Source organism: Phasianus colchicus, chromosome 1, assembly GCF_987193195.1.
Source record: "Phasianus colchicus chromosome 1, bPhaCol1.hap1.1, whole genome shotgun sequence".
Taxonomy (NCBI): Eukaryota; Metazoa; Chordata; class Aves; order Galliformes; family Phasianidae; genus Phasianus; species Phasianus colchicus.
The window spans coordinates 183,533,629-183,546,426 of NC_143436.1; the positions used below are offsets into that span (position 1 = coordinate 183,533,629).

The window sequence follows — 12,798 nt, forward strand, 5'->3', positions numbered from 1 at the left end:
TCTGAGAGTCTTTTCCAGATGCTTCTTGAACTCTGGCAAGCACAGTGCCATGACCACTTCCCTGCAGAGCCTGTTCCAGTGACGGATGTTTTCCTGATATCCACTTTTTGTACTGTGGCATCCAAAACTGCACACAGAACTCAAAGTGAGGCTACACCAGTGCACTGTAGAGAGTGGGACATACATTTCCTTTGACCAGTTGGCAACGCTGCACTTGATGCACCTCAGTTTAAAAACTTTAAAATTATTTCTGATGAGAAACCAAACAAATGTATACTTAACAGACTGGCTTCTTATCCCATGTCCTCAAAACAGCGCAAAGGCTTTTCATAATATCAGCAATCAGAAGTATTTAATGAAAAATTTCACTAACCTGGGTGCTCCATCTTTCGTGTTCTCTGTCAAGTTGACTAATCAGTATCTCTGCAGCTTTCAATGTTTTCTGAGCTTTACTTAGTTCTGCTTCAAGTTTGGCTGCTTCTGTTGTTCTACTCTGAAACCTGTAAAACAATTATTGTTTATAATTGCTATCATGAACTACTGAAATTATGGACAGTTAATTCAAAGGCAGTTTAATTGACTGAAATTGTCATATTTATTATTCATGAAGAACACAATAGCAATTCTCTTTTATACACCCTCTGCTTCTCATGATAGACGAGCCATTAACAAAATTAAGAAACATAAATAAGAGTGAAAAACATATTTGTAATATATTTGTATTATATGTCTGAAAATCATTCTTCTCCATACTTAAGCAGCATGATTTCATTTTAGTGGTTGATGTTAAGTTTCGCTCTGCACCTAGTCATGCCAGCAGCAAGTTCAACACTATGCCATGAATTTGTAATTCTTTCTAGTAAATTTCATCCATAAAACCTTTAAAGAAGAACATTGTTAAGTTATAGCTTAACTTTTAAATTTACAGTTCAATACACAGTATTCTATTTTGTGAACTATTGCAAAATAGGAATATGCTCAACACAACAAAGTTCAGAAATTATTTTTTTAATGTTTAACACCCATAAAATTTGAAGTCCTTATCCCTTGCCCTATCACTATACTCCCTGATACACAGTCTCTCCCAGCTTTCTTGTAGGACCTCTTTAAGTACTGGAAAGATTCTATAAGGCCTCGGTACACCCCCTTCTTTTCTAGACTAACAAGTCTAGCCCTTACAAGAAGTTTTCTTAGACTTATACGGTGAAATACCCACTATTTTTAACATTTGCTGTCTTCTACAATGAAGGTTTCCAACTTGGTCATTCATTAGTGAGAAGGTACTTGAAGGAGCATTTCACCTGATCAGTGAGATGAAAAGCACACTAATGTATCTATTAACTACTACTGATTGTATAGATAGCATAATTATCAAATACCTTCAAATGAGGTACAAATCTCATAGCGCAGGGAGTTACTCTTGGTCATGTTAATTTCATTATTAAAACTGTTCATTAATGTTTTTATTTATACCTTGAAATAAACAAAACCAACATACTTATCTTTCAGTTCTGATACTTTTTGACCAACAGAGTTCAGAAGATCTTCCAACTTCCGTTTTCTGCCTTCTGTTTTCTTGAGATTACTAAAAAAACGTAACACTTATTTTTAAGACAGTGAATCCAAAGGGAAAAAAAAAAAAAAAAATCGCTGTAACATAAAAATAATTCATATGGAGACAGTCCAGAGACAATTCCTTCTTGTGATTTGTATCAGCAAAAATTCACTTTCACATTTAAATTTTTTTAATGTTTCTCACCATGTTTCTCACCATGTATCTTTAAAAATGCAGCACAAATGCATCACATTCAAGTATATTCTTCAAGATCAAATAAAACTCTGCCAATATATTATTTTAAGATCTAGCAAAACAACCAGTGTAGATTCCTTGGATTATGAGTGGTCATAAGACTATTTCATATCATTGCAATTGTAAGGAGAAACTGATAATGCTTGGTAGATGCCTAAAAAAAAGAGGAATCACACTTTCCATATAATTGCATGAGTTAATTACCAACAGAATACATTTTATGCTTATCTGTGATGTTCATTGCTCCTAGACATTTCAACAGAGACTGGTAACTGGTGACTGGCAGAAAGATATCTAAAGCATAGCTTCCAGGAAAAACAAAATTACATTTTTTTTCTTACATACCGACACAATTTTACTTAAAGACATGATTCTGCCTCAGCATGAGACAGATATGCTTAATAAGAATACTTTATAATGAGCTATAGTTTCTTATTTCTTCTGTTCTTAACAATCTTCAAGTTATCTTAGTTTCTTCTGACATCATTGGAATTAAGCATGATTATTTTATTACAGTGTCTAACTTACGCTTCCAAGACAGCCTTTTCTTTTTCCAAAGGTTGAATTCGTTCTAGAACATGGGAATACTGCACATTAGCATTTACCCAAGCAGCCAATGGAGCAGCTGCAGCACTGGCTCGTTTAGCATTCTAAAAAAATAATAATAATAATAAAATAAAAATCAGTAACAGTTACAAGAAAATCCTCAAAATATAATGCAAATGAGAGAAATATAGGATAAGTTAACTGCAACAGATTTGCCAGTTATCAAATTTACCAATTAGACAACTTCTCTAATGAAATGTTATTTTCATATTGTTACTAAGATTTTATATTGTAGGTTACCAAAGAAAATAAAGGATATACAACTATGAAGCTCCACAGGTGTTCTATGAAGTTCTAAATGAATTTAAGAATCATCATTCTGTTCTGTTCCAGACGATCCCAAATTTCCCTTTAAAACTAACAAACTAGTATCTAAGAATTCTACTAGCTACTGCCAAATTAGGTCTTAAAGATCACTAAAGTATTTAATAATCATTAGTTCCCCTTTTTTAATTACATGTAATGTTGACTGTTATAATCACGTGGGTTTTTTTGTTGTTGGTTTTATTTTGTTCTTTATTATTTATTTTATGTAATAGCATCACAAATTACTTTAGGATCAAAAGACGTTCTGTTTTTTGAAAGAAGTTCTTCAACACTCTCTCGTATTTCTTTTGGAATGTTACGGGCATCAAAGGTTGCAATGTCCTCCTTCACTCCTCTTTTGGCCAAGAAACTGTAAAAAAATAAAGAAAATACAAATGTTAGAAGTTATTTCCATATGAAGCTAAAAAATTCTGCACACACATTATTCCTGAAGATAGCAGAAAGCATTTCATATTGTGAATTATTGTTGTAAGGTCAGATCTGAAATAAAATCCTCACCTCTTCATGCTCACCCATGATGTATCAAAAATCCCCATAAGCCGCAAAACTCCTTCTAGGATGTCTCTGATTATGTCAGGGGGCATCCGAAGGGACCGAATTTCTGACAGTGACTCTGGCTTTATATTTCCAACTGCTAATTTAGCTTCATTAACCAGGGGCTTAGAACATAAAAACAATCAAAATAGACATGAGAATATTAGAAACTGAAAATGTGCCATGTCATGCATCTTCTTCCTTTCAGCATTAAACACTTGATTGTCTAAACAGCCACTACTGATGTGTATTCATATGCACAAGTTATAAAAAAACAACTACTTTAAGCGATCAATGTGTTTCCATAGAAAACCATACATTATTATCTTGACATTCTCTAACTTTCCAGTCAGCATTACAATTTATAAACTTCATGCAGATAACAGTATCGATCATATTTGCTCTTTCACTTCTTATAAGTTCACTGTGATATGGGCATGTTTTAATAATGGTGTTAATTGCTATTTACATCTACACTTAAGGATATCTGTGTAATAAAGTTATAAAGAAACAGAGGTCATGAAAGTTTTCTTTCTTCAGTTGCTAAACAAGTCCAGAAAGACATCATCCATACTGACAAAACAGAAAGAGAAAAAAAAAGAGGAAATGAAGTTACAGAATTATTAAAGGTTGCACACACTTTGCATGTCTTGTATATTTATCAATGACCACAGAAAAGATGTTATCTTAAGCTTGTAGTCCTACATGACTCCCAAGGCAAGAAAAATACAGACTACAAAAGAAATGATTCACAACATACCTCCTTCCCCCAAAAATGATGCTTAAAGGCTGTAAAGTATCTCAAACAAAGCGCCATCAGGATACACAGTTTTCAGAATTAAGCAATAACTGGAAATCATCTCATTAAACTATTTCCCTCCAGCTTATAGTACAAATTCTGTTCCAGTTTCATCGAGGAATACTGTAGTTGGTCTATAGAAGTTATTAGTAACTCAAAAATATTCCACAAAGTCTGTGGAACTCAGCTGTAAACCATGACAACACAGAAATAGCAACTAGAGGGTGGATGTTATCTGAAAAGCCTTTCTGCAATTAAGACCAAACTGAATACAGATTCAATGCTCATCTAAATCTTGGAAACAGAATTAACTGCTTTCTAACACAAAAAGGTTTTAATATTTAAACAATTTAAAGAAAATTTAAGAAATAATAGGATAAATTCTACAAAAACACTTTGCGCGGCAGAACCTTCAGTAAGTCAAATCACACCACAAAACACAATTTTTCCTTAGTAGTTTTTACCTGAACCTCCTTCAGTTCATCCTCAATTTTTCTTTTTCTTTCTTCTATTTCTGCAGCTTCTTCTGCTATTCTTTGTTTTATTTTTTCCATCTCTGTTTTTTGCTCACTAGCACTCTGTAAAGAAGAATACCTTTCATTTTCAAATTTACATCAGTATTATTTTCAGGTCATTTATCTCTTACAGTCTGCATTACAATATAATTTGTTGTTGACAACAAGCACAAAAAAAAACTTCATACTAGAGGTCGTTTAAAAAAAAAATACATAAGCATTAGTCTTAAGTTTATATTCATGTAATTAAATATATGACTAAGCATCTTTTTATATTATTGTGTGTCTTTCCCTTTGTTTGGTGTATCACAGACAAGCTCAGTATCTCTGTTTTCCATGCTCATTATAAACTTTTCTCTCCTTACCTATGACTGATACTCCCTTCTGCGTGAAGATGTCAGACCTCCTTGAAAAGGACAAGGCTGACAGCCTCTGAGGTACTAGAAAGCAATACCTCCCTACTTTTGTCTTTGTGAAATGCGAGCTGCTCACATTTCTATTTCTTTCAAGTCAGCACTGAACCTCACCTTTTCAATGATTCTAAAACATACAGCTCTGTTTAAATTACAACCTATTATCCTAAAAATACTTTTACTAGATTTACCTGTGAAGCTGCACCCACCTCTCTAACAACCTACACACAGAACACAAGGTGCATGGCTTCACATTTTTTTTTTCCAGAGTTTTTATTCTGCCTACCAGATAGGGGTCATCTCCTGAGCACTTCAATACAACAATAAATAGGTGACATAAAATTACAATAAGACAGTCTATACTATGTGAAGTTAATGGAAAAAGCAGGAACTATGAAAAACAGTCACAAAACAAATAATGGAGGATAAATGCAGAAAATAAGTGCATCATATTCTAGGCTCAATTCATCTAAAAGATTCAAGATAAAGTCCAGAGTTTATATTTTTATATATTTCCCAGTATAAAACACATTATTATAACCAGCAATTGTTGAGCTCAGTTGAACCTGTAGGAAAAATAAAAGTGTAAAAGCAGAGGAAGTCTTAATAATCTTTCTGAGTAATTAACCTAAGGTGTAGTTCAGTGTGTCACTGAAGTCCATACAAGTATGGACTCAAATCTATAAAATAATAACTACATAAAACTAGCTCAGATATTTCATGGAAATGTATGAGTACTGTCTGATGGCTCTGAATAAGAAAACCTTAATGTTCAGCTGTAGGTCAAAAGCCTTGCTCAGAAAGAAGGCAAAGGAGGTCCATGCATTACAATCTTCTCTCTTATATAAACTGGAACATTTGAAGTGATATTAAAATGTTAGAGGGCACCTGCACTTTATGCTAATCTAAATCAGAATTCTATCATAATCTTTCTGATATTCATAGACTCAACATGTTTCCCTTTTTGTTTGACCTACTCTTTGCCCTTGTCCATGTAATACATGTTGCTTTGGTAGCAGTTAACTACTGGACAATAGCAGGCATAGATTTAAAAGATGAATCAAGGAAAATTATACAAAAATTCTTTGAAGCCAGCAATGAATATATCAAGCCAATGATAATTATTCAAATACAATATACAGTAAGGAGATAGACACTAGAAATACAAAAAAAAATTGCTAATATCAAGTGGGCTTATAAAAATGGAAAGTAATGCACAAATGCACAGTAGCTACACGGTGAACCAAATGCTTTGAAAGAACATGTATCTACTTAAATACATAGAGAAAATCTCTCTTCTTTGAGATTATTTAAGCTCTTTTCAGACTGATCAGACTACCACAGTGCTAAAACAAACAGTGCAATGAAAGCAGATTCATTATAAGTTATGCCATATTAATGATTTCTGCAGAGATCTATGTTCTGAACAGTTTTTTAACTGAGAAAATACTACTAACGGAAATTACTTCTTCATAAAAAAGGTCTACCTCTGAGCTGAAAGACGGATATTTCGCGGAGTGATAAAACTGATTGTTCAGTGTTTATTTGAAGTCAACGTCAGAGGATTAAACATCATAAAACACGTATTTTTTAAGAGTCCACAAATTCAATTAAAAGGATTTGTAACCTAAAATACTGCTACTTGTTAGTATTTTCTTCATATTGTTAAAAGTAATGTAAAACCAGATCAATTTAGATTATGAACTCCTAGGAAAACTTACAGACTAACCTGAAGTAGTAAATGCTACCCTGGTACCAAAGTGGCTCTAATCTCTTCCTAATCAGTTCAGACATGGTTTAAGTTACGTAATCCTCTGTTCTGCAACAAATTAATTCAAGCACCAAGACTCACATGTTTCCTTAGGCAACTTCTTGTAAAAGTTTAGCACTCCTTGAAAACAACACAAAGTACAGCCATGGAGTTTTGTTTTGCTTGTTTGTTTGTTTCATTTTTGATATGATCACCACAGTACCTGCATAGATATTGTAATTTCCTGAAGGGCAGCATCAGCTTCATCCTGCTTAGTTTTGAGTAAGATGCTTTGTTCTCCAGCTTTTTTGTTCAGTTCATCCACAAGGGCTTTAGCTTCGTTCAGCTTTGAAACACCTGCCTAAAAAAGTTTGTAAGAAGCAATTGCTTAGCATAGAACTTTATACAGATTTAAATGAAGATTGGTTACAAACAGTACACACAGACTAACAGTGATGCAGACTAATATTATTCATTTTTAAGTTATTAAAATAAAATGCATATTTCTTAGCACTGCCCTGTAGATTTCAACTCAAAAATGAGAGCTGAAACCTCTTTATGTGTTGGTAAAAGGTGTTTCACTACATCAAAAAGCTGAATATGAAATCCTCATAATTAAATAGAAAATGAATTCAATAACATTTCAGTTAACTGATACTAATTTCCTGTAATTCTATTTCCTTTAATACCAAATCAACAAAAATTAAATAAATGGAATCAAACTAGATTATCCTATTTCTACATATTTGTGCATTATCTAAAGAACCTGGATGTACATAAAACAAAGCCTCAATTATCTTTCCTATTTCTTTATTCACAATTTCTAAATTATTCATTTTATCAAGAAGACAGAATTATTTCAACACTTCTGAAAAATGTATTAAAGACAAAATTAATGTTTTATCTAGGATACATATGCATAATTTTCTTCTAAATGTTTACTTTTCTTTTCCCAGAGAATTCAAGAAGTAAATGAGTGTTTGTCATAAACAAATCAGAGCTACTACCTAAGTAAGCAAGCAATTTCTGTCACTGCAAACTTAAATCCTTTGTAAATTAACAAGATAAATAGAAAGAATACAGAATTTAAGGCAAGGAGGTAATTTGTTTCAGATAGATGTTTTTAAGAAGAACCACAGCATTGCAACTGTGCTTTCAGAACAAATAGAAGTGACTGAGAAAAGGAGGTGAAAGTAAAAAGACAAAAGGGAAAAGCTTTAACTTACAGGGACTCCTCTTTAAGAAAAATACATTGTGAGGAGAAGGAGACACTTATGGAAAGCCAGCATGTTTCAAAAATAAGTGTGGTACAGATACAGAACAGGAATAAAGCCACATCTGTGAGACCACACCTGTGAGACTAAATGCATTAGGTCTATAGTTGCATACAAGTTCAGTGTGTGAAAAAGTCTGAAACATTAAGCGAGGCAAAGCCACAAAAAAGGGAATTTTGACCAAGGCAACAGAAGTAACCATGAGGCTAAGGAGTTTACAGCTTGTTAAACTATATAAGGCTGCAAGAATCACACAAAATAGAAAGTTGCTGTACAGATATAAAGATTTATACATTAATATACAATCAGAGGCAGAACTTAAACTAATCAAAAGATGATGCTTCGTTTGCAACACAACTCCATTACATGAATAATGTCAAAAAAAAAAAAAAATCAGAACTGAAGTCTTTGCAAATACTTTTTACTTTTAAAAGAAAACATGCCCATTCTAATAGAGCTAAAATATTAATGAAAAAGAAGGTACCACCCTTAGCCCTAAGGTTTTTAAACAGAGATGTACATTAAGATTCAAACTATTCCTGATCTGAAATCACAGACATGTTAGCAGCTACAGCTCCTAATAGAATTACAGAATCTTTAGAGATGGAAGGGACCTATAAAGGCCACCTGGTCCAGCTGCCCTGCAATGAACAAGGAACATCTACATAAGGTTGCTCAAGACCTGATCCAGCCTCTCCTTTAAAGTTTCCAGGGATGAGGCATCCACCACATCTCTTGGCAACTTGTGCCAATGCCTCACCATCCTCACTGTAAAAGATTTTTTCCTTATATCTAACCTAGATCTACCCTCTTTGAGCTTGAAATAGCATACAAAGCATTTCCAAATGTGAGAGCATTTTGAAAAGCTGTGTGTTAAAAATGTTTTAAATACATACCTGCAAGTGGTTCTGCCTTTTTATCAGCTCTGTTCTTTTACTGTTGTTAATTGAACTGTATACATTAAGAAATGTCATATATCTGCTAGGTGTTGCTCCATATATTTTACATGATTCGTGGATTACCAGAAATGACTTCCAAAAATCTGAATCACCTATACAATAAAATTTGTTACACAGATAATAAAATCATTTTTGAAAAACATTTCGAAAAAAGAAACCCAAAACAACAAACTTATCATTTTATATTCCTGTTGGCTCTGATACTTTGCAGTGATAATTAGACCAATATTTTAGAAAAAGTTGCCAAAAGTACTATTACCAAGTTGGGTATTTGAATGGGTCCCCGAGATTATGCTCTGCTCCTTATCTTTAAAACAGTTACATTTGAAGTTTTATTATTATAAATTCATATTATTTCAAAAATGAGCTTTTACTTACAATAAACTGAAGTTACTTGGTAGTCACAACTACTTCAGCATTAAAAAGCAAACTTCTTTAAGTATCAAACATAGGTACATTCATATTCTACCTTTCCTCCTGCTTAGCACAATATTAGATATGTAAGGTGGATTACCTCAATTCAACCCCAGTAAACCAAAGAATTCCAACTGCCTGTAACTGTTACTGGCAGGGACAGGGCTGAGAGGGGTAAACCAAAACAAGAAGTAAGAAGTATGAGTAAATTGCATTTGTCAAAGAACTATGAAGTTACTTGTTTTTGTATCTTTCCTGTTATTCCATCTATGCACTGATGCAGAAAAGCAAGCCCAAAAGTAATGCTATGGATCTGATCCGTCTGGTGATGATTCTTAGGGACTTTCACACAAAAAACAATTTTGGAACTATTCTCACGAGCACAGCAGCATTTTGGGATTCCCCCTTGTACTGTGGGATCTGACTTAACATGATGAAATTCCAGAAATACATTCTACATAAGTCAGGCATACAGAATTTTCTCAATAAAATCTCAGGTCTCAAATGTTGACGGAGTACAATCTTACAACAGGAGCTAAAATCATGTATTGTAATCACATGATCTGGAATACCATCTGAAAGTCTCTGCATGAAAGATTCTTTGCATAATTATATCTCAATTGTTAGCATGAAAGACATCAGATGAAGGTACTCAAGTACAGCCTCTTTTTGCAGATAAAAGTAGGAAATCATTCTTGATAGCAGTGTTAGACTTACAAACCTTAAGAAAAAAAGCACAGATTGATTTCAGTGAAACTGAGGAACACTTTGGGGAGAAATCTGATTTGAGTATGAAAGCAAATCCTCATGGGAAGGACACTGATAAGACTCTTCTATGTCTGTTGATTGTAACTTGGCCCTTAATCTCATTTTTTAAGACAGTGTCTAAATGGGATCTAACAACCTGAAGTTCAGATGATGAAAATGAAGCATTCCTGATGCGAGAGCTCTCGCTGAAGGGAAGACATAAGAGTATCAAAGGCCATTCTACGTTATATCATCAATATCATCAGCAGGTGATTGGGTTTGGTGACCCAGGATACATTTTCCAGACTAATGCTTCCAAGTGAAAAATACCTCCCATGTGGACAATGCTTCAGTTCATGAATATGCTAGCAAAAACCTACTCAAATTATCCATGCTGTCACCTATGCCCAACACAGGACTTTGCATTATTACACACTGTTTAATGAAAAGTTGTAACAACTAGCTTCTCAACCAAAATATTACCTGAATGCTTTTTCTTAAATTCTTTGTGTGTTTTTTCAGTCTTCTCTTCTTCATCAGCATACAAAAGCATTTCAGGTATCTAAAAGAAATCAAAATGATTAAAACTGAAATTTGAGTTAGGATTAAAAAAATAATTTAGTAACTAATCTGAAAAGACTAAAATGGAGAATAAAGGATTTGTAAAATATAGCATTGAATAGATTGCTGAGGTGGGGCAGTGGTCTCGAGAGCTCATATGTCTGCATGCCAGTAATTGGGAATATGAGGTCTCCTGAGCCAACTAGTAGAAATACTATGTTTTTAAGCCTACCTAGTAGGGGATCCACATCAGGCATATGTCCATATTTTGCATTATTACACACTTCATTATGATCACTGACAAAGGGAAAGGATGAGACCATTGGTGTTGTTTGTTGTGTGTGCTTCTGCTGGTAGTGTTCTGCGTGGCCAGTTGTGTATATGTGCACTGTATGTGGATATTCATGCATCTACTGGAAATACATGCTCAGCCCCACCACTGGTTCAAGCTGGAAATGTGCAATTCCAGCAGCTTAGTCCCTGTTAGGGAACTGGATTTGAAAATCACCTAACATATGGAAAGAATATATATCTTTCTCAGACTGAAAATATCCTAAACTATGCAGATTTTGATCCTAAAAACATTGCCTGTTCCATCAAACAAAACGCTTCACAAAGATTCCAGAATAACATAAGGTTTACAGTGCAAACATATACATACCAGTAGCAGTTAATTTTAACAGAATTACTTTTAAACTAGCTGCTGAACATACTAATAACAATGGATACCACTATCAACCATACTTCACTTCATCACTTTGCTTTTAGTCTAACAGTATTTTGTTCACAAAGACTGTGTTAGATCAGAGTCAGATTAGATATATTTTGTTCAACTCAGACCACAAAAAAAAGCAAAGCAGAGTTACTGGACAAATAAAAATATTAACTGTTCAGTAGAATTTTCTGTCTTTAGAACACAGCAGAAATGGGTTAGGCAAGCATAATGACAATTATTCCTTAATTACTCAAGTTTTAGTCATCAAAATTCAGTTATTGATGGAGACAATCATTTAAGCACATCATACCTTTCAATTAAAGCAATTTACCTTTTTCATACTGTTTTCAGACCAGGTTTCCATCCACAAGACCTGACATTTCTTGTACAGTGCTGGATTACTTTCACAATTTATTGTAAAATTTATATTGGTGGAATCCATGATCAAGACAACATGCAGATTCTGTTGGATCCCTAAGGAATTGCAATATACACTGTAGATAACAATCAGACCTATACAATAATAGATTTACTACAAATGCAACATAACTTACTGTTCCTTCAAATACTTATCAGAAAATATTTTTTGAGAAAAGATACTATTATACTATGATACAGTAGGGTACAAATGCTTATAAATTCAACTATGTAAGTTTAAATAATATCAAGGTCTCTCATTATGTATATTACAATGTATTTTTTAATTGAGAAAAGCTGACAGTACTTACATGGGTATTGCTGGTGTATATTTCAATCAATATAGAAACAATTAGAAGTAGTTCCAGGGCCTTTGGGTATGACTGCAAATATCTGTGTTTTTTCATTTACATTAATTATTTATAAAATACTTTTTTTTTCTTCTTGTTGGCCAAAAAAATCTATTAAAATGTATATAAGCTAAACAAACCAGAAAACAATTAAGACATGTTTTCTTCCTTGTAATTACTCTTAACAGAATTTACAATACCTTTTTAGAACGTTAATGGATACAGTATTTCAGATAGAGGAGTTTATTTTAAGCTGAGAGTTCTGTGCCTCCAAATATCATACTCTAATTGTTATTCTTGCCAGTTATCTAAAAAAAAAAACTACTTTCATGTTCAAATTACACACAGAACGGGGCTTACTAATTATTTACCCATATTTTTTGTAACCTTTTTTGTAACCTTGAAATAAATTATATCTTACAATTTTCTTCACTTACTGTATGTGAAATAGTTGAAAATTGGTCCTGTAAATCCATCTTGTGAAGCTTGATCCTTTAGAGGAGACAGAAGTGGTTCTAATTCTTCTGTTTTATACAGTCCAGGAACTTCTCCTATTCGAAAAATGAATTTAAAATTTTAGATTAAATGCACCACACCACAATTATTC

At 33.3% G+C, this 12,798-nt stretch overlaps 1 protein-coding gene across 3 annotated transcripts in view; it reads right to left on the minus strand.

Annotated features, from left to right (window-relative positions):
• DYNC2H1 (dynein cytoplasmic 2 heavy chain 1) overlaps positions 1-12,798 on the minus strand; it is a 139,928-nt gene that overhangs the window by 85,123 nt on the left and 42,007 nt on the right. For all 3 annotated transcript variants that reach the window (XM_090133939.1, XM_031595889.2, XM_090133940.1), the window contains exons 51-61: positions 12,629-12,742; positions 11,756-11,898; positions 10,632-10,710; positions 8,925-9,079; positions 6,978-7,115; positions 4,541-4,654; positions 3,242-3,402; positions 2,969-3,092; positions 2,339-2,460; positions 1,499-1,585; positions 374-500 (exon numbers count right to left, since the gene is read on the minus strand). In XM_090133939.1, coding sequence (XP_089990065.1) covers positions 374-500; positions 1,499-1,585; positions 2,339-2,460; positions 2,969-3,092; positions 3,242-3,402; positions 4,541-4,654; positions 6,978-7,115; positions 8,925-9,079; positions 10,632-10,710; positions 11,756-11,898; positions 12,629-12,742 — 1,364 coding nt within the window. The remainder of the gene's footprint in view (positions 1-373; positions 501-1,498; positions 1,586-2,338; positions 2,461-2,968; positions 3,093-3,241; positions 3,403-4,540; positions 4,655-6,977; positions 7,116-8,924; positions 9,080-10,631; positions 10,711-11,755; positions 11,899-12,628; positions 12,743-12,798) is intronic.